General features: G+C 52.4%; 1 protein-coding gene, 1 long non-coding RNA gene and 2 other non-coding genes across 6 annotated transcripts; all 4 read right to left on the bottom strand.

Annotated features, from left to right (window-relative positions):
* Window positions 1-1,378: 1,378 nt before the first annotated feature.
* On the bottom strand, window positions 1,379-6,800 carry LOC110572510. Of its 3 annotated transcripts, none has more exons than XR_002479863.1 (5): window positions 6,720-6,800; window positions 6,033-6,214; window positions 3,457-3,564; window positions 3,080-3,122; window positions 1,379-1,782 (listed from the first exon to the last, which is right to left on the bottom strand). It is a non-coding gene; the product is annotated as an uncharacterized LOC110572510 (long non-coding RNA). The 3 variants fall into 3 exon arrangements; XR_002479862.1 differs by having other exon boundaries at window positions 6,136-6,214; XR_002479864.1 differs by having other exon boundaries at window positions 3,461-3,564; window positions 6,136-6,214.
* Window positions 2,941-3,013, bottom strand: LOC123326779. Its single transcript, XR_006541320.1, has one exon. It is a non-coding gene; the product is annotated as a small nucleolar RNA R38 (small nucleolar RNA).
* LOC123326778 lies at window positions 3,677-3,758 on the bottom strand. The gene has a single exon (XR_006541319.1). It is a non-coding gene; the product is annotated as a small nucleolar RNA R38 (small nucleolar RNA).
* Window positions 6,801-12,222: 5,422 nt separating the features above from the next.
* PRCD (photoreceptor disc component) lies at window positions 12,223-21,456 on the bottom strand. The gene is made up of 5 exons (XM_021680977.2): window positions 21,288-21,456; window positions 20,913-20,981; window positions 18,824-18,903; window positions 18,360-18,452; window positions 12,223-13,891 (listed from the first exon to the last, which is right to left on the bottom strand). Exons 1-3 carry the CDS (start codon window positions 21,359-21,361, stop codon window positions 18,882-18,884), a joined length of 165 nt encoding a protein of 54 aa, XP_021536652.1. The 5' UTR covers window positions 21,362-21,456; the 3' UTR covers window positions 12,223-13,891; window positions 18,360-18,452; window positions 18,824-18,881.
* Between the last annotated feature and the right edge of the window lie 1,243 nt (window positions 21,457-22,699).

Raw genomic sequence — 22,699 nt, 5'->3', positions numbered from 1 at the left:
TGTGTCTTTTCTGTGTGTTGGGGAGGGGGCTGGGGGTAGTACACCACAGTGTTTAGCATGCAGATCACTCAGAAAATTCAAGAACCATGGGCCAGCCCTGGTAATTTGACAGGGGTCAACTGCACAGAGGGCTGCCGGCCTAAGTCGTAATGGATGGATTACCACCTGGCCACCGGAAAGACGACACGATCAGGTAATGAACCCTCAGCTTCACATCATGGCTTCAGTAAATCTGAGCTTAGATGATAGGCAGTTTCCTTTTAGACAGAGCACATGGGCCTCTGTTGGAAGGGTAAGTCTCAACTAACCAAGATATCACCATATAGGCCTTAAGCCCTGGGATTTACTGGCCTGAGGACTAGTAGCTCAAGTCTGATCTGCTCCACTGTCCAAAGCCTGCCTGAGGGGGCACTGATCACCACTGGCTAATTCACCAAGGCCCAGGACCTGGCCTCTGGCTCCATGGTTTTGGAAGGCAGATCCTATGAGCATGTTTTAGAGGGATGAACTGTCACTGGAATCAAACTACTTTAGAAATTCAGGTATGTGATCAAAGACCTGGGCATTCATGTCAGAGGCAGCTGCTTGAAACCACCACTTCCTGCAGCTGGTGAGCAGTGTAGGCTGGAGGGGAGTAGCAAGCAGGAGGCCAAGCCCTCTCCCTTTAGCTTGGCAACATCGAACTGTCCCTTGATCTCAAAGACAGCAGTGTCCCAAGTATATTTCTCTGGAAAGAATTATTGGTCTGGGAAGAACACCGTCAAATGTGGGAAACCTGGTACCAAGTATCAGTCTCTTCTGCCACCTGACAGTGACCTTTACTAGTAAAGAAATCCAACTGCCCTGGTAAGCTAGCATAGCCTAAGTCAGGACGCCTGGCCTCCTTGTATCCAGGACACTTGTCCTTATTCCCGTCACATCTGTAGCTATCAGAACCTAGGTCAATCCGTTACATTTGAGAAATGCTAACGTTATGTTTGTGGATGGTAACCCATTAAGAGGGGCAGAAAATCAATTTAGTGGGGAACTTCTAAAACATGATTGCATCCTATGAAACTTGGGGGACCTCAGTGGCTCAGTCGGTTAAGTGTCCCACTCTTAGGGAGAGGAAGTAGACTCCCCACTGAGCAGAGGGCCCAGACGTGTCTGACTCGATGTGATTTCAGCTGGTGATCTCAGGGTTATGAGATCGAACCCCCCCCCCCCCCCCGTTGAGCATGGAGTTTGCTTGTGACTTTCTCTCCCTCTGCCCCTCTTAAAAAACAAACAAACAAATAGTATTCTGTGAAACCTTCATTTACATAAGAATGTGTTAGCTAAGTCACAGAATAAAATCCCAGTATGAGGGTCTCAACATGAAATCCATGTTACAAAAATCCATTTTTAAAAACTTTTATTTGTGCTTCAAAATTTAAGCCCAAGATACATTAACTTCACAGGAAATCCATTCTGAGAAACCTCTTTCTAGGCGGAGCACCTGCTTCCCCTCAGTCTCCCCAAAACAGAGCACATACACATTAACCCTTTTCAGTTCACAATCATGCCCTCTTGCCAGCACACCAGTTACACCCAGATCAGCTAAACTGTGGCATTCTGGATGTTACACCCTGATTTGACTGCCAGCGGGATGAGCTGTCACTCAAATTCTTTGGCTCCTTTTGCAGACCAAGTCCAAAGAATTCTTCAACTATTCTCCCTTTGGGGGATTATTTTGCAGGCATTAACAATTAGCAACAGAGGCCGTGCTGCTCCACCTGGCATCGCCTGTCCTGAGGAGATAACCTGCAAGACCAAAGGAGAGTCATTTGATGGATCAGTCAAGCAGGGGACTCAAAATTGAAAGCCAAACTGAATGAAGAAAAGGCAATCGTAGCAGCGCTCATTGTAACCAAACATTAGGCCCATGCTGTTGAGGGGACCACCGGGCACAGAATGCTTCAAAGCAGGCTGCTAGGATTCCCAGAAGACCTGAAACTGCAGCCTGCCCTCAGGAGCTAATGCGCAAAGGGAACAGGGTCTGGCAAGGGGCCAGGGAAGAACCGCCATGAAGCACTGGGGACATTCTCATTCAACCCCTTTCTGGAGGTTAAGCTTTTCAAGTCAAACCTAAAGGTCTACATGCGTCCCGTGGTGCAGTCACATCTACTCCGCAGGAACAATAAAGCAAGAAGTCGACTTCCCGACTTGCTAAAACATATACTTCTACTGGGGCCAGTTTTCAGGCTTATTAAATCCCACCCCAAATCTAGCTTTCTTGGTAACTGAACAATTATGTGACCTTAAATACAAAAAGCCCATACATAGCCCCCAATTTCAACAGAAAAAGGCCATCTGCCCACTCTAAGCCTGGCATTTAAATGGGAACAAAGCCAGACACCCTCCCAGCCCAGTATCAATGGGCTACTTTCTTGCTCGCATGACAGCCCCTCAGCCCTCGGCTACCCCAGGAGCAGCCCCATGCCCATCATGTTGTCCAGACCCGATCTCGGCTAACCCTAGGAGAGCTCCCTGGTGTTGTAAACAAAGCACCTGGAAACCAAACAGCTCTGCTGGTGCCATGCCTTCTTTCCTCAATGTCACCATGTGGTGCAGAGGTAGGTCACAGTCCTGCCGCAACTGGCAGACTTCCGACATTCCCGTCGGGTTTCAAAGACTGCATTCATTTCCTCGAAATATGGGACAAGCGCTCTTTCATTCCACAGTAAGAACATGACCCACACCTGGGCTACTTGCCCATTTCTGCCCCCTCTTAGAGCCTGTACCCCAGGAATATCGATCAAGGGGCCTAGAGTGCGACAGGGCAGCCACACCATCAGTTTTCAAGCTGCAGAGGGACGATGCACTCGACTGGGGTCTTCGCAGGGTAGACAATTCCATCTGGAGTCTGTTCAGATTGATCCCTGATAAAGCCTCAACTTTTAAGAGCAAAGAGCCAAACCCCAATGCCTCAGAATAGATGGTTTCCCCTCAGCCGAGATGTTCAGACAGGGATAACTAACCATCATAGGCTTATGGGGCTTCCTAGGGACACAAAAGATGGCAACAAAGACCACAAGCAACAGAGAGTCCTTTCACTTACTTCAGGCAAAGCATGTCAGTTCTGTCTCACACACCGCAGACATCTAGCAAAGAAAACAAACCCATGTTAGGGGCACCTGGGTGGCTCAGTCGTTAGGCGTCTGCCTTTGGCTCAGGTCATGATCCCGGGGTCCTGGGATCGAGCCCCGCATCGGGCTCCCTGCTCCGCGGGAAGCCTGCTTCTCCCTCTCCCACTCCCCCTGCTTGTGTTCCCTCTCTCGCTGTGTCTCTCCCTGTCAAAAAATAAAATCTTAAAAAAAAAAAAAAGAAAACAAACCCATGTTAAAATCTCCCTGCCACTCAGCACAATCCTAAACCCGAGGCAGGAGCAGCAAAACAAACATCCCATCCAAGTCTACTTGGAAGGGCTCTACTTACGTACGAAAGCAAAGTCTCCACTTCGGGCCCAGGGCAGCAGACTAGGCGCTACCTATCTGCTTCTGCAGGATCCTTTTCCAGCCTCAGACACCGAGGCTGAGACTGCACCTGGCAAGGAGAAATTACAAAAGAAAAAACTACTCAAGATATACACAGGTTAATTCTCAAGTAGCTCACCCTCAAATCTGGCCTCCATTTTTTTATAAAGCAAACTTGGGAACTGAGTTTCAGACATCCATATTCCACAGAAAGGCCTTTCTTTGCCTTCAGACAGGGATAACTTTAGATCATCATGGACTCAGCTCCCACCAATCCTCCAGCCCACGGGCTGACCCTTCTAGCAGATGGAGACCACTTTTTCCTTACAAAATTCTGCTTTGCTTCCCTCATTAGGAATTCCCAATCTTGTCTACTTTATTAAAAGAACTTTCCTTCAAGGTAAAAACTGCTGATACCTAGTGCCCAGAGGTACCCAGCATCCCAGACCTGACTCACTGACACTTCCTGCCCCCCCTTTTAAAAGATTTTATTTATTTATATGACAGAGAGAGACACAGCGAGAGAGGGAACACAAGCAGGGGGAGTGGGAGAGGGAGAAGCAGGCTTCCCGCAGAGCAGGGAGCCCGATGCGGGGCTCGATCCCGGGACCCTGGGATCATGACCTGAGCCGAAGGCAGGCACTTAACGACTGAGCCACCCAGGCGCCCCTACTTCCTGCCCTTTTAAAGACAGAGTCTACCTTGGCACCAAGTGCCTGATAGCAGAGTATGTGTGGGGTGTATATTCCAGTGTCAGTAAAATGTGCGGTTACTCCTTTGGGACATCCTGTTGAAGGCCAGCTGTACAAAGGGAACCCGCTGCCAGAAGGCACCATCACACAAGGTCATTTCTCTTTCACTCACCTCTGCATACACAATGATCCACAGAGCTAGATCAGTTTTTTTTTAGTAGAGGATTATAGATCTGCCTCCACGAGCTACTTAAAAATAGCCAGTGCTATAATCTTGTTGTAATAAAAATCCCTGAGCTATAAGTAGATCAGATCATCTAACTGTTCCTATATGACTGCTCTTGGGATGGCCACGCAATTCTCAGGCCTCGATCCAGGGTCATTCTCATCCATGGCTGGAGGTGTACTTCTAACGCTTTGTAGGCGCCTTGGATATACAGCCAGGTCTGGAAAGCAGTAACCGGATTTTACAAAGAAATAAGGCTCTGGTGGGGTTATCTGGTAACAGGGTGGGACTAGGGCCCAGATCTCTCGTGTTAGTCTAATACAAAGTTTCTTTTCTTTTTTAAAGATTTTATTTATTTATTTGACAAAGAGAGAGAGACAGTGAGAGAGGGAACACAAGCAGGGGGAGTGGGAGAGGGTGAAGCAGGCTTCCCGCGGAGCAGGGAGCCTGATGTGGGGCTCGATCCCAGGACCCTGGGATCATGACCTGAGCCGAAGGCAGACGCTTAACCGACTGAGCCACCCAGGCGCCCCTAATACAAAGTTTCAATCTCAGCTCTGACATTCTGGGTGGGTAGTCCTCTGTGGCGGGGGCTGTCTTGTGCATTGTAGGATACTTAGCAGCACCCATTAGACCCCAATAGCATGCTCCACCCCAGTGGAGAACAACTGGGCTAATTGTAACTCAATTATTTCTCAACGAAACTGAAAAAAGGTAATAGCCCCCTCACAAAATCTGCCCTGTTTTTATGGTTCTTTAAAAAACAAGAAACAGGTGCGCCTGGGTGGCTCAGTTGTTAAGCGTCTGTCTTCGGCTCGGGTCATGATCCCAGGGTCCTGGGATCGAGCCCCGCATAGCGTTCCCTGCTCAGCGGGGAGCCTGCTTCTCCCTCTCCCAATCCCTCTGCTTGTGTTCCCTCTCTTCCTGTGTCTCTCTCTGTCCAATAAATAACATCTTTAAAAACAAAATAAAACACAAGAAACAGCTGTATTAACTCTAAGCCTCAGTTTGTTTGCTCAGTAGCAAAGGAGAAAATATCTACTCCACTTAAGATTGTTTAACAAGTAGTTTGGGAGACTGCTTGGCAAGGAGGCTAGCAGAGTTCCACACTCCTTCCCTTACCTGGGCAGGAACAATCCTGGGAGGCTCACAACCTTGAAGTCTAACTAGACACTAAAGGGACGCTAATCTCTGCAATTCTGCCGAAGAGCTAAAAAAAATATTCCCATTTATAGAATTTTCATCAAAAAAATCCTTACACTCAACATCTTAAGATGATGGTTTTCTCTTGACTTTTTTCAGAGTCTACAGTCAACACCTTTAATCTCTAAGGGAAATGTACTTCGTTCCAATGTCAAGATGTTATCTCAAGATTGGTATTTAAAAAGCTGAGCCTCAAGGCATCAGAACTCTTCACAAAAGATGTCCTTTCAGACAAGGATAACTTTAAATCATCCACAAATATTTCTAAACCCCAGCCAACCAAAACCCATTTCCTAAGTCTCCCTCCCATCCCTGTGTGCAGCAACCCTTTTGATTCCAAACAGTGACACCTAGTGGCCCCAAATCACACTGGCACGGGCCCGGCTCATTTCCGGATTTGGGGTCCATTTTTCTCACCCTAACTGGATTTATGCGTCCACGTGTTCATAAAACTGAACTTAAAACCAGAATAAAGTGTGAGGCTGCGGTAGGTGGCGGGCCTTCCGGCATCCATCCTTACTCATTTCAGGGATGCATTCGTTACTTTTAAGCTTCAACCTGCAGGTCTGCTGCTGTCTCCGCAGATGCCAAAGAAAAGCCTGTGGGGAATGAAAAAATGAGCTTGGAAGGTGGGTTGTAGAATTATGGCTTTCCAAAATCGACAATCCCATTTACGACTGTCTATAGGATTAAATAAAAACTACTGATTAGGGCCGTCCTCAAGGCACTCTAGGAGGGGCTTGAGTTGGACGTTAACACTCGATGTGAATTAAGAACTGCCACCCGCAGCCTGCCCCGTGGGCGGGCCTCGGAGACCCGCAGGGCACACGGTGGTTGTGCGACGCACGAGGCTGCACAGGTGGGAGAAACTCTCCCGCCCCAGGAGGGGCCCTCTAACTCCAAAGGAGGGCCTGAGCGCTCTCCCTTCAATCATCAACACTCGCGCCCTTCTGCGTCTTCTGAGCCGGTATTTCCACTAAGCCTCCCAACCACCCTAGAAGGGAGACCGGTTTATCGACACCATTCCGCCTCTGAGGCAGGGGAGGCCGAATGAAGTTGCGCCGGGTCAAGGAAGATCTCGTTTCCCCACCTCCACAGCCTTACCGCAGCCAAAGGCCCGAGAAGGCTCGCCCTGTTGGATCCAGCCAGAAGCCTCCATGCCTCCCAGCCACGCGGCCTGCCCCGAAAAGAAGGTGGAGCCGCGCCTGCGCACACGTCCTCTCAGCAGTCTCGCGAGAGCTCGCGCGATGTTGAGAAAGGGCTCAGGGGAAATGTAGTCCAAACAACCGCCGATGGGGGCGGCCGCATTCTCAGCGGGACTCTGGACGTGGGGGTAAGATGGTGGCCGCCACCAGGGACAGTAGAGACCCCGGGGTGGGAGGCCTGATCTTGGAAGAAAACGAAGATGGACGGTTGCTTCCGCTACAGTCATTTATCTACTGAGTCCACAGATTGTCCCTGGCCGAGACTGGGGTGGCGCAGAAAGTTCAAGGAGGCCTCACGAGGGGAACGGATGAGGAAACCGAGGCCCGGCCGGATTGCATTCTTAATCGCTCTGCGGATTTCACTTGGGGCGGGGAGGGGTCATCTGGGTGGTGGGTTGCATTAGAGAAGGGGCGGCAGATTCCCGGGGGACTGTAGGGTGTCCTGCTCTGCTGCCCTTCAAGTTGGGGTGAGGGCGGGGAGGCCCGGGCGGCAGGGGGCGCCCGCGAGCTGCGGCTCGGAAAGACCCTGAGCCCCACCCGCCGGGCGGCTTTAATTCCACAAGAGAAAAAAAACCAGAGAAGAGCAGGGGTGATATGTAGCAGCCACCGCCCCTTCTGACCATTATTCTTATTCTTCTGACCATTATTCTTAACACTCTGCCTCAGAGCCAGAATTTACACCTATTTGGAAATTAGTTTAAATTTGCAAGACCGGGAAGCCTTTTCTGCATTAGCCTCCCCCGCTTTCTCATCAACCTTTTAACGATGATCTCAGTGGCATTGAGTCTGGATTGTTATTCTGTATGCGGCCATAGGTCGCACGTGCTTATTTTCAAGTTGCCACATTTGTTTATGTTTGCCTATTTGACTGTAAGCTCTTAAGGCAGGAGATGTCTATCTCTCTTTTTTTAGATTTATTTATTTATTTGAGAGAGAGAGTGCGCACGCACAGCAGGAGGAGGGAATCTCAGACTCCCCATAATCCCACACCAGGGCTCCATCCCACCACCCTGAGATCATGACCTGAGGGGAAACCGAGAGTCCCTCGCTTAACCGACTGAGCCACCCAGCCGCCCCAGGAAACATCTCTTTTAGTTATTTTTATTTTCTTTTTAATTTCGTCACAGTGCCTGGTTGGTATTTCGCTGCCTCTGCTCACAGAACATACTCAACAGGTAATCCTGGGCTCACTTAGCAGTAACTTCTATCTTGTAAAATTGGCCCATAAGTTTCTCTGTCTTACCCTTGAAGATACTGTTTTGTATAATACCGAAAGGGGGAATGGGTTCTCTCCCTGTACACTAGGAGGGGGTGTTTTTGTTTTTTTAAGATTTTATTTATTTAAGAGAGAGAGGGAGGGCACTGAGGGAGAGGGAGAGGAAGAAGCAGACTCTCCACTGAACCGGGAGCCCCATGCGGGATTGGATCCCAGGACCCTGAGATCATGACTGAGGCAGGCACCCTTGGAGAGGGAGTTTTGTTTTTAAGATTTTATTTATTTTTCTGATAGACAGCAAGAGAGGGAACACAAGCAGGGAGAGAGGGAGAGGGAGAAGCAGGCTTCCCGCGGAGCAGGGAGCCCGATGTGGGGCTCGATCCCAAGACCCTGGGATCATGACCTGAGCCAAAGGCAGACACTTAACGACTGAGCCACCCAGGTGCCCCTGGAGAGGGAGTTTTAAGTGTGGAAGTTCCAAACACTGCAGGTCTGCAGGCGAGCGACCTGCTGCAGGTGAACAATAGCCAGAGTGGATACCTCGTGGCACTTACTATGTTACTCCTGGAGCACTAGATGTGCACTGATTTGTTTAATGTGCACCACTGCCCTGTGAAGGGCACCATCACTACCCCTGTTTCACGGATGAGGGAATGCAAGCATTGAGCGATGAAGTAACTTGCCCAAATTCACACAACTGGTACTTGCTGGAGTCGGGGTTTGAGCCCTGCATGTAGAGTCCATGCTTTCACCACTAAGTTGTACTGCACCAGGTGTATCTATACATCAGTCTTATTATAGGGCTTCTGGTTGTGGGGGAGAGGAGCAAAGAGGGGTTTTGTGTGTTTGCAGGGGTTGTTAGGGATGAAATTACTGGGGGGAATGATGAGCACCTGTTCCACAGTTTTTGAGCCACTTTATGGCAGGAAGGGTAAGGAGGAGAGGCTGCAGGAGCTGATGGGTGCTAGACCGTGGGGCTCTGGGCTCTAGCAAGGCTGTCTTGAGTCCCGGACTGGTTGCCACCTAGCGTGTCCATAGTGTAGCTTTCACACCCGACAGGACACTTAGCGGAAGAGCAGCAGGCTCACGGCGGATGGGGCGTCCCGGGCGGCTGGGCAGCGGCCAAGAGGCCAGAGTAAAATGCAGCGAGAGGACTTGTGACTGCGCACCTGTTGGGCACGCTGCCTGGACAGGCCAGAAATCCGTGGGAAAGACCGGGGGGCTCAGGCGGCTAAGCATCTGCCTTTGGCTCCGGTCATGATCTCAGGCTCCTGGGATGGAGCCCCAAATTGGGCTCCTTGCTCAGCGGAGAGTCTGCTTCTCCCTCTCCCTCTGCCCCTCCCCTCCTGTTCTTGTGCTCGCGCGCGCACGCGCTCTCTCTCTCCCTCAAATCAATCAATCAATAAACATCTTAAAAAGAAATCAGTGGGAAAGACAACAAAGAATGCATCAGATTTCTGAATGAGCAAGCAGGGGTTCAGAGCTGTCGAGACCAAAGTGTTAGATGTTGTGATTTCTTCTTTTTTTTCTTTTTCTTTCTTTAAGTAGGATCTACACCCAACACGGGGTTTGAACTCAGGACCCTGAGATTGAGTCGTGTGCTCCACTAACTAAGCCAGCCAGGCGCCCCGAGGTCTGGGATTCTTGAGTTTTATGTGCGGTGGAATTATGATGCAGCCGTTATCCAAGGCTAGTGCGGATCTGTGGTTACTGATATGGACAGAGTCACACAGTCCAGTGCTCAGTGACAGAAGCAGAACACTAGCGGAGCAGGGCCAAAGTCCTCGGTGCAGTGCAAGGGCCTTGGCTGTGAGCACAGAGGTGAGATCTAGTCAGTTGGCCTTCTGTGCTTGGGTGATGAGCTCACTGGGTTCCATTCACTGATAGGATTTCAGAGATGGTATCCGAAGCCCACATTAATAGGAAGCCGAGTCTTTGGAATATTGAGGTTAATTTCTTAACCTGGAAAGGAAGCTCTACTATCATTAGTAAGAACAGGAAGGTGGATACGTATGTCCCAAGCAGTTGGCTGCTTATGTCGGGAGCAGCCGACCGGTGATTCACAGGACGTTCATCTGCGTGGCAGCCCACAGCGGTTCTTCCTCCATCTCACAAGCCAAACAAAGCTACTGGCTGTCTTTGTGCTTTGGTGGAGACGGGCTCCTCCCCAGCCCTAAGGGCGAATCTTGATGAGTCGGCACTAGACCCTTACATAAATCTATTCCTTCTGCCAGGAATTCAGAAAAGGGTGTGTGATGCAATTATGCCAAGTTTGGGGAAGTGTTCTTGTTTTTAAAAACAACAGCCTCTCTTCTGGCTTTGGGACGCTGTGAAGATAGGATGCTTGAGGCTGTGGCAGCCTTCTTGCATCCGTGAGGCTTGTTCCAAAGCCAGAGCCGAAAGTCTGACGTGGCAGAGCAGAAACAAAGAACAGCGTCTTCATGATGAACTGCCGAAATACCAGTCCTAGAGCCCCGTACCTTCAGACCTTTGTTTTGACTCAGAGACACACATTTTAACATTTTAATATTTCTGAATGCGAGGAGCATCTTACAAGCAATGACATGTTAGTTTCAGTGAAACACGGAATCAGAGTTTTTCACATTTATTTATTTTGGGGGGGAGGAGCAGAAGGAGAGGGAGAGAGAATCCCAAGCAGACTCCCCGCTGAGCACAGACCCCCCCCCCACACACACACACACACAACGCAGGGCGCAGTCTCATGACCCTGAGATCATGACCTGAGCCGAAACCAAGAATCGGGCGCTTCACCTACTACACCACCCAGATGTCCCAGAATGGGAGATTTAAAAAAGAAGTCTCCTTACTGTTTGAGCCACCCTAAGTTGGGTGTTCTGTTAGAGTCACAATCGTCCTAAATGATATGATCCACATGTCCCAAATCTTTTTCGTTTTATTATAATTCTCTGAAAGAACAGGTCATGGCAAAATAAAAGGAATGAGCTGACACTTGCATGTCCCCTTTCTGAAAACACAAAAGCTACTGTTTATTGAGTGTTTGCTCTGGGCCAGGCTCTGCTCAAAGCACCTTCCTTTTAAGAAGCCAACATATTGAGGCCAGACTGGCATACAAAAACTGTACATGCTTAACACCTCAGACTTGATGGGTCTGAACACATTGCATGTACTGTCCCTTCATTCTCCCATCTGCCCTCTTATGATCACCCCCCTTTTGCAACCAAAGAAGCCAAAGGGCAGAAAGGTGAAAGTGATCAGTAAGTGGGAGCATTGAGATCAGACCTCAGACAGTCCAGCCTCAAAGTCTCTGATCCTCACCGCTGTGCGGAGTTTCCCGGAAGAACACAGGATGACAGTGGGACACATTTTGCTTCACTCCAGTGGCCTGACTTCAGCCAGCCAGAAAGCCCAGCATAAAAGCACAGGGTTTTTTTTTGTTCCCGCCTGGGATTTCTGAAGATCATGAAAGCGTGCCACAGATTGTGTTCAGCAGAAATCAGGGACTGTGGACCACAGGTTTAACCTCCTGCAGGGGGAGAAATGTCGCAAGGCGTATCCCATTCACTGAGAAGAGGCGACCTTGGCATGGCAGTGGGTTGTTTCCTGTGTTTGCTAAGAGCACACACATCACTTGCCTGCTCAGCAGAGCTGTTGCCTCTCGTAAAATTATTGCTTAATGGGTTCTTAACAAATAAGTGAATGAGAAGAACATGTAATATCCTGTTGACCTCTTCTGCTCATTTTGGGACACGTCTCTCCCTTCCCAGGAACCCTGCCTTCTCACGAGTGTTGCTCAGCCTTTGCTTCTATTGTTTGTTCCCTTTGCCTCGAAATTTCCTTCCCCTCATCCTCTCCTCTGCTGAGCAAATTCCAGCTCCTGTGTCAATACCTCCTCCACAAAGTCTCACCTGAGAAGCTGCAGCGGTCCCGAGCTCTCTGCTGGGTGTTCTGCCGCAGGCTGGTGAAAATATATGTTCCTCACCCAGGCAGGCTCGGAGCCGTCCCAGCCCTCTGATTCTAGCTCAGTAACCCCGCATGAACCACTGCCCGTCCGTCTCAGCCTCTTTTCTCATCTGGACATTTAGAACAGTGCACGCACAAGCGCCTCCACGGGCCGGGTGTGAGGGAGCGCGTCACGAACAGAACCTTGTTATTTGAGCACACTTCTTAGGATACTCACTGTCATGATTATTTGTTTTCACATCTGGCTTTTCCACTAGACTGTGAGCAAGACAAGGATCAGGTCTTCATTCTTGTTGGTTTTTTTTAAACTCTTTAAGTCATCTTTATTGAGGTATAATTTACATACAATAAAATGCATGCATTTAAAATGTACGATTCAATCATCCAATCAGCCGTACACCCGTATAACCACAACCCCGGTCAGGACTTAGAACATCTCCAGCACCCTGAAGGGCACCTTCCTGCTATTTCACAGTGTCCATATCTAGCCCTGGCACCAGACAACCACTGATCTGCTTTCTGCCATTCCAGATTAGTTCTGCCTGTTCTAGAATCTCCTCTACTTGGATTCATACAGTAGGTGCTCTTTGGGGTCTGGCTTCTCTCAGTGCCCCGTGTTATGACTCATATCGTGGCTCATTCCCTTTTTATTGCTGAGTAGTATTCCATTGTGTGAATACACTGCCCCCTTTCCTATCCGTTCACCTGTTGAAGGATATTTGGGTTGTTTCCAGTTTGAAGCTATTATTAATAACCCTGCTCTGAACATCTCTTTGTGTGGACCAGGTTCATTCCTCTTGGATAACTTCCTAAGAAACTGCCAAACTGGTTTCCCAGCAATGTATTAGTACAGGATTACGGTCGTTCACCAACATCTATCATGGTCTTTTAGCCATTCTGGTGAGTGTGCAGTAGTATCTCATAGTGGTTTTAATTTGCATTTCCTTGATCACTTATGATGTTGTGTATCTTTTTATGTGTTTACTGGCCATATGTATACTTTCTTGCGAAGTGTCTATTAAACCCCCCCCCTTTTGGGGGGCTGTCTTCTTATTATTGAGTTGTAAAAGTTCTTTATATATTCTGGATACGGGTCCTTTCTCAGATTTTTGCTTGGCAAATATTCTGGGCTTTCCAAGAATTTCGATAAAGTTCAACTTATCTTTTTCTTTTATGGTTAGTGCTTTTTGTATTCTCTCAAAAGGACTTTTCTTTCTCCATTGGATCACCTTCGTGGTGTCTGTTTTGGCGATCCCACTGATCTGTGTGTATACCCTTAGGAACAGCACGCTGTCCTGAGCTCTGCTCTTGTCTCCTCGCCAGAACGAGACCACTGCAGTCTGCTGGGGCTCCCCTCCCCACGCCACAGACAGGGACCTGGGTGAGGCAGACACTGAGGCGGCCATGTGGTCACCATCCTGTGTGGTGCCTGCTATCAAGTGTCGGTTGCTTATATTCTGCCATGTTTTCTAGCTCTTTGTGGCAGGAAGTCTTGCTTCATTTCTGCACCCACGAGGCCCAGCATACAGGTGCTCCATCCACGCTTGCTGAGGGGGCGAGTCATTGTCAGCACCTCCAAACACGGTCCATCGTAGCCTGTTCTGACTGGGAGAATCTGGAAGTGGTCCATCCCCTTCATTTTACCAGACGGTTCTTCTGAGGGTAGTCAGGGGTCCCTCCCATCCTCAGCACCAGACCACTTGGGTTCCACACTGCCTGTTAAATGGGGAGACTGAGGTCCAGAGAAGGAAAGCTCATGTGACCAGACAGAGGCCAAGCCAGCACACCTGGGCTTCCTCAGCCAGGTTCTTCCTGTTGTCCCCCCTGGCAGGTCGGGCACCGTCCCTTTCGTCACGGTCTGACTCCAGCACCTACCACAGGGTGTGTATGTCGCAGGCTCCCGATACACGCTTCTTAAGTAAATGACCAAGAAGAAATGAAATCATTTCTTTGAATGCTCCGTTCACTTGGCCTCTGCAAATGGTATTAAACCTGTGTGTGCCCGCGGGCACGTGCTTTTGCACGGACACGGGACCGGCCATTCCCATCCAGGCTCAGAGGCCATAATCTATCAGAAAATCTTTTTTTTTTTTTTTCTGGTTTTAATTTTCTCAGCCACCCTCTCAGCTTAATCCCCGCTAGGGGGCATGTGTATCCCACAGAGAGGGTCCGTAATCCCTAGGTATAAGGGCTGGTTTCCAGCTGAAGTCAGCGGGTCCCTCTTGAAGCCACCTCCTTGAAACCGCACACCCTCCCCTGCAAAACAAGCAACAGAGCCTTCCTCCTCAAGCTCCCCCATCTCAGGCTGGGCTGCTGGCTACCATCCTCTCCTACCCCCAGGGCTCTGCAACAGAGCCGTAGTGGCAATGAGTGACAAGCTTGATGATGTCTGTCGTCCTGGCTAGGGGCCACTGCTTTCTCCCTGAGGGCCGTGACAGGTCCTGGAAAGGCAGCTCTCCTCACTCCCCTCAGTCGGCAGGCCAGGACTGGCCTTATGGGGCCCAGAGTCTGGCCCAGCCTCGAATGATGAGTTTCTGCAGAGTGAGCAGTGGGAATATCACTGGACGGGGTCCACAGCTCTCTTTCCCTGTGCCCTGGGGGACAGGTCACACCCAGGACGTCCTCGAGCCCCAGCTCAAGACTTGAGTCAGTGCTCTGTGCCCCAACACCTTCCCAGGCTTTGGCATCACGTTGCCCGGGCACACATCCTGGCTTCACTACTCGCTGTGAGTGACCTTGAGCAAGCTCTGTGAACTTCACTTCCCTTATTGGGTAAATGAGGATGACAACAGTTCCTGCCCCATAAATGAGACAATGCATATAAATAAAGCACTTGGCACAGCGCCTAGCACAGAAGAAGTGTTTGAGACACATTAACCATTATTAATAATATTATTAGTGTCATTATATTACTATAAACCTTGGCCATTTCCCTTCTTTCGGGGCTCACAGAGAAGCATTACTTCCCTCTAGCTCAAGGTCTTGGGCTTCTTCCTAACTGAGGTCCTGTAAAGGGTCCCTGGGAACCCGTGGGACCAGTCCTTATGCCACCGTGCCCGCCTCAGATCAAGTGCCACGCCCACCTTGTCTTGGACCAGGGCCTCTGCTGGATGCCCTTGCCCAGAACCATCCTGCCCGCATCCACACAACCACATGTTTGGGACGGGCGGGGTACTCCCGGTGGCGGCATCTGCCCCCTAGGGTGACACCGGACAGCAGCAACTGATGCAGCTGCTACGTCTGCTTCCCACCCCCGCCGCCTCATTAGCTCTCCGGTCATGTCCCAGTCTCCAGGAGCGACAGGCAGCAGCCCCGAGTCTCAGCCACAAAGGTAGCCGACAACAAACAGCACCTCCCTGCTCCCGCCCTGCCTCGCAGAGCAGCCTTTTCCCTGCCACTCAGGTTCCAACCAGCAGAGAGATTAGAGATTAGCATTCAGATGGAGGGTGGAAAAGCATCAGGGCCATCACCTCCTGTCTTCTCTAGGAGCTGAGATCCATGCGGGGAAGCAGAGCCCGTTGCAGGGAAGGTGTCCGGGTCAGACCTCCCACTGGAGGTTGGGACAGGGTTCCAGGCACCCAGCGGTGCTCCCTGGTCCAGTCTGCCTGGCTGCCAGGTCCCACCGGGTGCCCCTGTGCTGGGCCGGGCTCGAGCTTGTTTCCAGAACTGCCCATGGCCCCGCTGTTGAGTATGGGCAAAGACAGGGCAGGAAGGGCCATGGGGTGAGGAGGCGAAGGACTAGCTGTTCTGAACCTACCACTGTTGCAAAGTGACCTGTTGTTCAGTAGTTAACACCGTTCCCCGGGCTCAGATATATTGAACACTTACTAAGTGCGCTAAGCACTTTAGACACGTCATCTAATTTAACCCTTACAAGAACTCTGAGACAAGTTTACCGTTACCCTCCTCTTAGGAGAAACCCCAGGCAGGGGCGTTCAGCAACCCACCCCAGGCCACAGAACTGAGAAGAGACGGTGGAGTCAGGATTCAAATCTGGTGCTCTGAGTCCGGACTCCTCGCTCTTAGATTCTACATTGATATTTCACGAGAGCCAGCACCCCCCTGGCCAGGGGGGCACCAGCTCTCAGCCTCAGCGCTGTCTCTCCGGTTGCCCTTAATCCCTTCCCTCCTATTGTGGTCAGTCTGCCAAGCCCCTGGGCTTTCCTGCTCCCATTCCCAAGCAGCAGCTCTTTCCAAGGAAATGGGATGGGGGGGGGGAAGGAGGCAGCCTCTTGGGGACACTGGGTCCGCCCCCTGCAACGGGAGATAGTGGGCTGAGGAAGGAGCGCCCCGGGGCCGGGCAGCCTTCTCTAGAGGAGCGCTCGGCTGAGGGTGGCCCCTTCCTGCAGCAGGAAAGGGGCAGCAAATGTGCAAGTTGTGCAGAGAGCCCAGGGGTGGGAGAGCCCTGGGGAATAAGAGGGAGCGTGGGCTGGGCGTGTGGGGAAGGTGTAAACACAATCTGCTCCCACCGAAGCCAGCCTGCTCCTGGGGGAGAGGGCCCCTCCCTCCCAGCCCACATGGCACCCCAGCTGCCAGGGCCCGGGCAGGCGCCAAGGCCAGCCAACACACTCCCCCCATCCCCTCGCCTTCCCTCCCTTCATCTGGGACCCATGCCTGGAGGAGCCACCATCCCCTGAGCAGGCTCCTAGAACAGTGCTGCGAAGGGGTGTCACTTTGTGGAGGTGTGTCTGGGCCGCCAGCCAGCCCCTGTCCAGCCAGGTGACCTTGGCCTGACAATTCCTCAGACTAGTGCAAGGAGACAGGCCACCTGGAAACGGTAGAGAGCAGAGCCGAGGCTGAAGTGACAGGAACATGGCAAATAAGATTAGACAATGAATACACAGGTAGGGCTCAGGGACGCAGACTGGGGCCCCAGGAACGGTGCCCTCTGGCCCTCAACCTGACAGCCCTGTCACCAGGAAGACCGCTGCCTGGAGGAGAAAGACAAGCTGACAGGAGCTGAGACAGGTGGTCACGAACTCCTGGCCCGGGTCAACTGCGCAGTGGGGCTCTGTGGTGGTTCCAGCCCAGAGCTCCTTCCCCTGGTGGGACCCTTCCCCTGCCTCTGCCCCACCCTACTTCTAGAAGCTTCCACAGCACTGCCAGGCTCCCTGCAGGATCAGCAGCCCCTCCCCCATGGCTTCAGCGTGGGTCCCCTCTGTCTGCAGCATCTCACCCTTTCCTTCCCTCCTTCAGATGTGGAGTCACGGCGACAGAGGGGCTTCTGTCTAGAGAACTCCCCATCTCCTGCCTCCTGATGGCAGGGGCCAGCCAGACGGAGACTTCTCTGCCCGCCCACCCGCCTGCCTGCCCGCCCGCCATGGGGGCTGGATGGCAAGGAAGGGGGGTGCACGTGCAGGAGGGGGTGGGGGGGTGCTTTGCAGGATGAATGGCTTCCAGACAGTCGGGAGCAGCTCCCTGCAGGTCTGTGCCTGGATCCCAGGGAGCAGAAGCGGAAATCTGCTTTGATCTCTGCTCTGGATCGGGCAGGATTGTGAAGAGAGAAATGGCAGAGCAGCTGGGGGCAAAGGAGGCCGCTGCGGTGCTGAGCAGTCAGTGGATTGACAAAAACAAGTGTCATGCTTCTTCCCTTCCCACAAGCTACTGGCCCTTTGGAACACACGCACGCATGCACACACGCGTGCCTGGAAGACACATTCGGAGCACAGCTGAGAGATGCCTCGCTCCAGCTGCAGGCAGACATGTCACAGATCCAACTGGCAGTTCTTGCAGATAATTTCAGCAGAGCGGCCGGCGACAGGGTGCGTCCTGGGGACCGGGGAAGGGAAGTGCCACAGGAAGTGCGTGCCAGCCAAGCAAAGTGATGCCATGCAGCCTTGGACCACAAGCGTTGGGGCTGCCAGGCCAGGGGAACCCCTTTTCACAGAACAGTTGCAAACTTCCAGGTGGTTTCAGAGACGACTGGGCCCTGGTGGCTAAGAGCGCGGGTGGCTCTGCAGCCTCCGTATGAGGCTGGGGGGGGTCCCCCATTAACTAGCTAGACGACACTGGACAAGTTCGTTAGCCTCTCTGTGTTTCCTCATTTCCAAAATGTGGACAATAACATGCCCAGGCTCCTTGGGTTATTGCAAGGATTAAGTTAGGGAATGAATGAGAAGCCCTATCAGCGATCCTTTGGCTCTGGAGCTCCCTGCTCCCCATCTGCTCCTCCTCTAGCCGCCCCAGAGTAGACCCCGCCGAGTCCCGCTCTGGGCCGGCCTCAGACGGTCCTCAGGACCTCAGAGGAAGGGAGCCCAACCCAGAGCAATGAGCGTCTCTGCCCCCGCTGCCGGCCCCAGCCAGGCCTTGCCTCAGGAGTCCCACCACCAGCACAGGGGGCAAAGTGAGGACAGGTCCAGGGGCTCAAAGGGAGGGGTCTACCTTCTTGATGGCTGCTTTTTCCCATTCTCCTGCTTCCTGTTGCTGCTTCTACCACAGCGTCCTTTGTGGGTGGGGAGCAAGCCAGGACTTGAACTAATACAGAAAACCAAACCAGATTAGCACTTCTTCCCATGCCAAGGCAGAGGCCTGCATTGCAGAATGGATATTCCAGAGCACCTCCTCTCCCTTAGAAGTCCGCTGGCACTTCTTCACCTCATCCCCAGCCCTAGAAAATGCTGTTGAGATCACACGTCGTTCCCTTAAAGCCCTTGCCTCGTGGTCTGGACCATAACAGGCTCAAGGTAGCAGCTGATGAGAGTCCACCCGCCTTATGCTCACCCTCCGCCGATGACCACAGAGCTGGAGGTGGCCTGCTCTGCTCCCACACGGCCAGACTTGCAGAGTCTTCCTTCCTGGTCCCCAGCCCAGCCCTCTCCCCTCCAAGGCTCGCAGGCCTGCCCTACCTGCTTCTGCCCCTGATCTCAGTCCCTGGGGCCGAGCTCCGCCTGAAGAGGTGACGACTTACTTCAGAGACTCTTTCTCCCTAAACAGAAAAGCATGGGAGTCAGAGGATTGAGGGGGATGTCCTTCCCGTGTTTCCAGACTTCCTCTCCCTTCCGCCCCAGGCCTAGCAAGTCACCCCACTATGGAGGGTTAGGAGCAGCTGGGAAATCAGCTGGAATTTGTGACTGTGGAATTGGAGAGCAGAAATTTCCCTCAGGCCAGCCCTTGAAGGCAGGAGGTGTTAGGTGTTAGGCCGATTTTTCCAGTTAACTGGGTCCCCAGGAGTTAACAGGAAATTGCTTCCTTCTGGCTAGACCACAAGAGGCCAGGCCAGATAGTCCAGATTCAGCTCTCTCCTCCTGACAGGGGGTCTGGGCCTATTTCGTGTGGAAGAGACAGACTGCCTGAAGTCAGGGACCCGTCTGTCCCCATCGGCCACAAATCAGATGGATGACCTTAAGCAAGTAACTTACACCTCCCTGTCCCTCAGTTTCTTCCACTATTAATGAGAGATAGAAACGCTTGTCTTGCCAACCCTCTGGGACTGTTACAACCTCCAAGTGAGTTAATATATGAGAGACCTCAGGGGAAGACTAAAACCCTGATCAAGAGCCAGGTAACAGCAGGAGAATAACCAGCTACTTCATGCCAAGTGCTTTACCATGATCTCAGTTTGAACCTCACAAACACCCCACACCATTCTGTTATTAATCCCAGTTTGTATATAAATAAAAAGGTCACGTAACTTTCCCTGAGTCTCTCAGTCAGTAAGCAGGGAGTCAGGATGTGGACTCTGGCTATACACCTCCAGACCCAAACTCAACTTGGAGGACCAGTCATTTGAGGGCCTGCTCTGTGTGAGGCCCGGGGCTCACCATTTCACCTAGGTCAGCCCATTTCACCAGTAGGGCTACTTGGGCACTTTCGTGACCATCTCAGCTAGCCTAGATGCCAAGGAAGGGCATCACAGAAATGCCTGTTTCCGGCACGTCCCCAGGGCTGCCCAGGGGGCCTTCTGACAGAGCCTGGAGGGATCCCAGCACCGAGGAGGAATTAGGGGCCACACACAGACAGAGACTCCCATTCTTGTGGCTTGCCAGTCTCTGTGTGACTGAGGGGCACTGCAGGTGGGTCCCACACCCCAAAAGAAGGAGACACTGGGGTGCCCCGGCAGGCAGGCATGCTGACTGCTCAGCCATCTGAGCCCTGTGGGGAGACTCCCTCCAGCCAGGGGCCCTGGAGCCCAAGGGCATCCTGTTCTTTGTTTCACTAGGAGTGGGAGAAGGCTCGTAGATCTTTTGCGGAGAGAATGTCACTCCACACAGGACTCCCACACTAGGTGGGCCCACAGGCACGAAAGAACATGCAAAACACTATATTCTTAATAAATATTTGTCGATTTTTCCGGATTTTGTTGGGCACAGGAGCCCCTATCATCTAAGGACCCTGGTCACCCAGGGAAGGAAAAATCCGTAAGTTCTCAAAACTTCACCCCTCGTAAAGGCCACATGGTTTCAGCCTAGGGAAGAGTTAACTTTCTGGCCACTGGAGACAGCGTCCAGCCCGCAGGAGCTGCCCAGCCAATGGCACTCCGTGCTGATGATGTCATGCTCCTCCTGCGCCTCCTATTGGGGACTGGACAGCCAATCCAGCTCGCGGCTTGGGCAGAGGAGCCGCTGAGGCTGAGCGGGGGCAGCCGGGGAGGGGGAGGGGAAGGCGAGCCAAGCCGCCAGAGCTGCTTCTGCCCCATCCCTCTCTCCAGTCCCCCTGCGCCTTCCGATAGGACCCTGGGGACCACCCCACACTCGGACAAACAAGGCAGAGCAGCTTTGGTCCAGAGGAGAGGCTGGGGGCTCCCACTGCCACCTAGAGAAAACATTCAGCCTGCCCACCGGGCACACAGGGAACAGGGTGGCTGGGGCGAGGGGCCAGCCTCCAGCGTGCACGCACACACTCCTACACCTCCCCAAGCACGGACAGGGATAGGGAAAGCGGCAGCTTTCTTGGACGCACCCTCCCTCCTCCACCCCCGACTCTCTTCTGCCTTACCTGCCTGCGGACGGGAGGTCTGTTTCCAATCTGCTGCCCATAACGGCCCCGTCTACTCCTCTGGGCTCTCTGTGGGCAGGAGGAACAGGCAGGAAGAGCTGTGGGCAGCGCCCGGGCCCAGACCCCCACTCTCCTGCAGGACCTAGCCATGGCCAGATTTGTGGCCAGAGCCAAGTTGAAGGTGGGCCCGAGCTACCTGGACCTCCTGGGAGGCTTTGGGGTTGGGGGGTGGATTTGCAGGGAGTCCCTGAGAGGCTTCCCCTCAGAGCAGGGAGAGTTTGCACCTCTTCAAAGACTCTGGCTGAAGCTCCCAGCCCCGCACAGTAGTTCCCCGCCCCCTCCCCACCCAAGCCCGCGGCCCAGTCAGTTTCTCACGGTTGGACCCGGTTGGCGAATCGGCGGCGCCAGAGCATGGCCAAGGTGCTGAGCAGGAAGAGGGTGGTGCACATGGCTCAGCAGCCCCATCCCCTCCCAGACAAGGTCTGTAGAAGAAGGCCAAAATGGCCCTGCCCGCTCTTACAAGCCACTGCTGTCCGTCCTGAGGTTCCTGCCTGCACTGGATTAGGAAGCTCAAGCTGATTATTGGAGTCAGCAGATCCGACCTTGTGCAGACTGATTAACCTCGCTCGGCCCAGGTTGTCTGCCGCAGTGGCAGGGTAAATCAAGCTGTCCGTTCTGGATGTCGATGTGACTGAGACCTGGGCCCAACCCTCAAGGGGCTTCTAGTCTAGACACATGCCCTGGCCAGTTACATAAATGACCACAATAGAGAGACGTAGGTGATGGAAGGCCCCTGCAGAGCTTCAGGGAATGCCCAATTGGAAGAGGAGCTGGGGGCATCAGAATTTGCAGGCTCTCAAGGAAGGTTGGGCCCCCGGCTGGAAGATTCTGCTGGGGGCTGCAGACATGAAAGCACAGGGCATGTTCCAGCAACTGGAAGTTGAGTGTCAGCAGAACAATGATGTCATGGGGAGGCATCGGGAGGGGAGGAAGGGAGAAGAATATTAGATGATGAAGCCAGAAAGACAAGGGAGGCCAGGGAGTGAAGGGCTGGCTAAGCGGTTCAGTTCCCCTCTGGACAATCCTCTCCAAATGTTACTGATGACATACCCCCTTCCTTAAAAGACAGAATTTAAGTATGCATTGTGAAATAGGTATATGTATCCACTTAGACATTATATACTATACTACTGGGCAAATACAGTCCTGCACCACGAACACACATAAGACTTGTAAAGGATGAGATGAAACTAAATAGAAATAAGATTTCTCCTGCTCGCTTTCCCAGTGGAAACCTCCTGGGCAGCTGCCTGGAAGGGCACCACACTGTCATTGGGTGTCCTATCAGAGGGCTTCAGGGAGGTGGCCAGGTGCAGAGTGCTCTGTCCTGGCCTAGGCAGCCTGTGGAGCAGACATGGGTCTGAGCATCCACCCTCTTCCATCCCTTTCCAAAATCCCCAGAAGAAGGCACTAGATTTTCCTTCCCTCAAATGAGATGGAGGCAGCGTCAAAGAGGCTCCTGCCCAGGATTCCAGGGAGGTACCTGAACCCTGAGCTCCAAGGAGGGCCAGAGCTGGGGCTCCAGCTGGGCTCTCTACTTTGAAATATGATTTTCAACATATCTAAACCAAAGCTGAAGAGGAGAGCCAACCTCTTCTAATACTCACAGTGGGACCCAAAGTCTTGAGAAGGGTGGGGTCACCAGGGAGCACGCTTTAGGGGGAACTGGACATTGGCCTCGGGCTGGGGCTGGGAGTCAGAGGTGGGACCCGGCCTTCCCAGTTCTG

Source organism: Neomonachus schauinslandi, chromosome 15 (genome assembly GCF_002201575.2).
Source record: "Neomonachus schauinslandi chromosome 15, ASM220157v2, whole genome shotgun sequence".
In the NCBI taxonomy this organism is placed as follows: Eukaryota; Metazoa; Chordata; class Mammalia; order Carnivora; family Phocidae; genus Neomonachus; species Neomonachus schauinslandi.
Note: the sequence above shows the minus strand (reverse complement) of the source record. Positions and strands in the feature narration are given on the sequence as shown.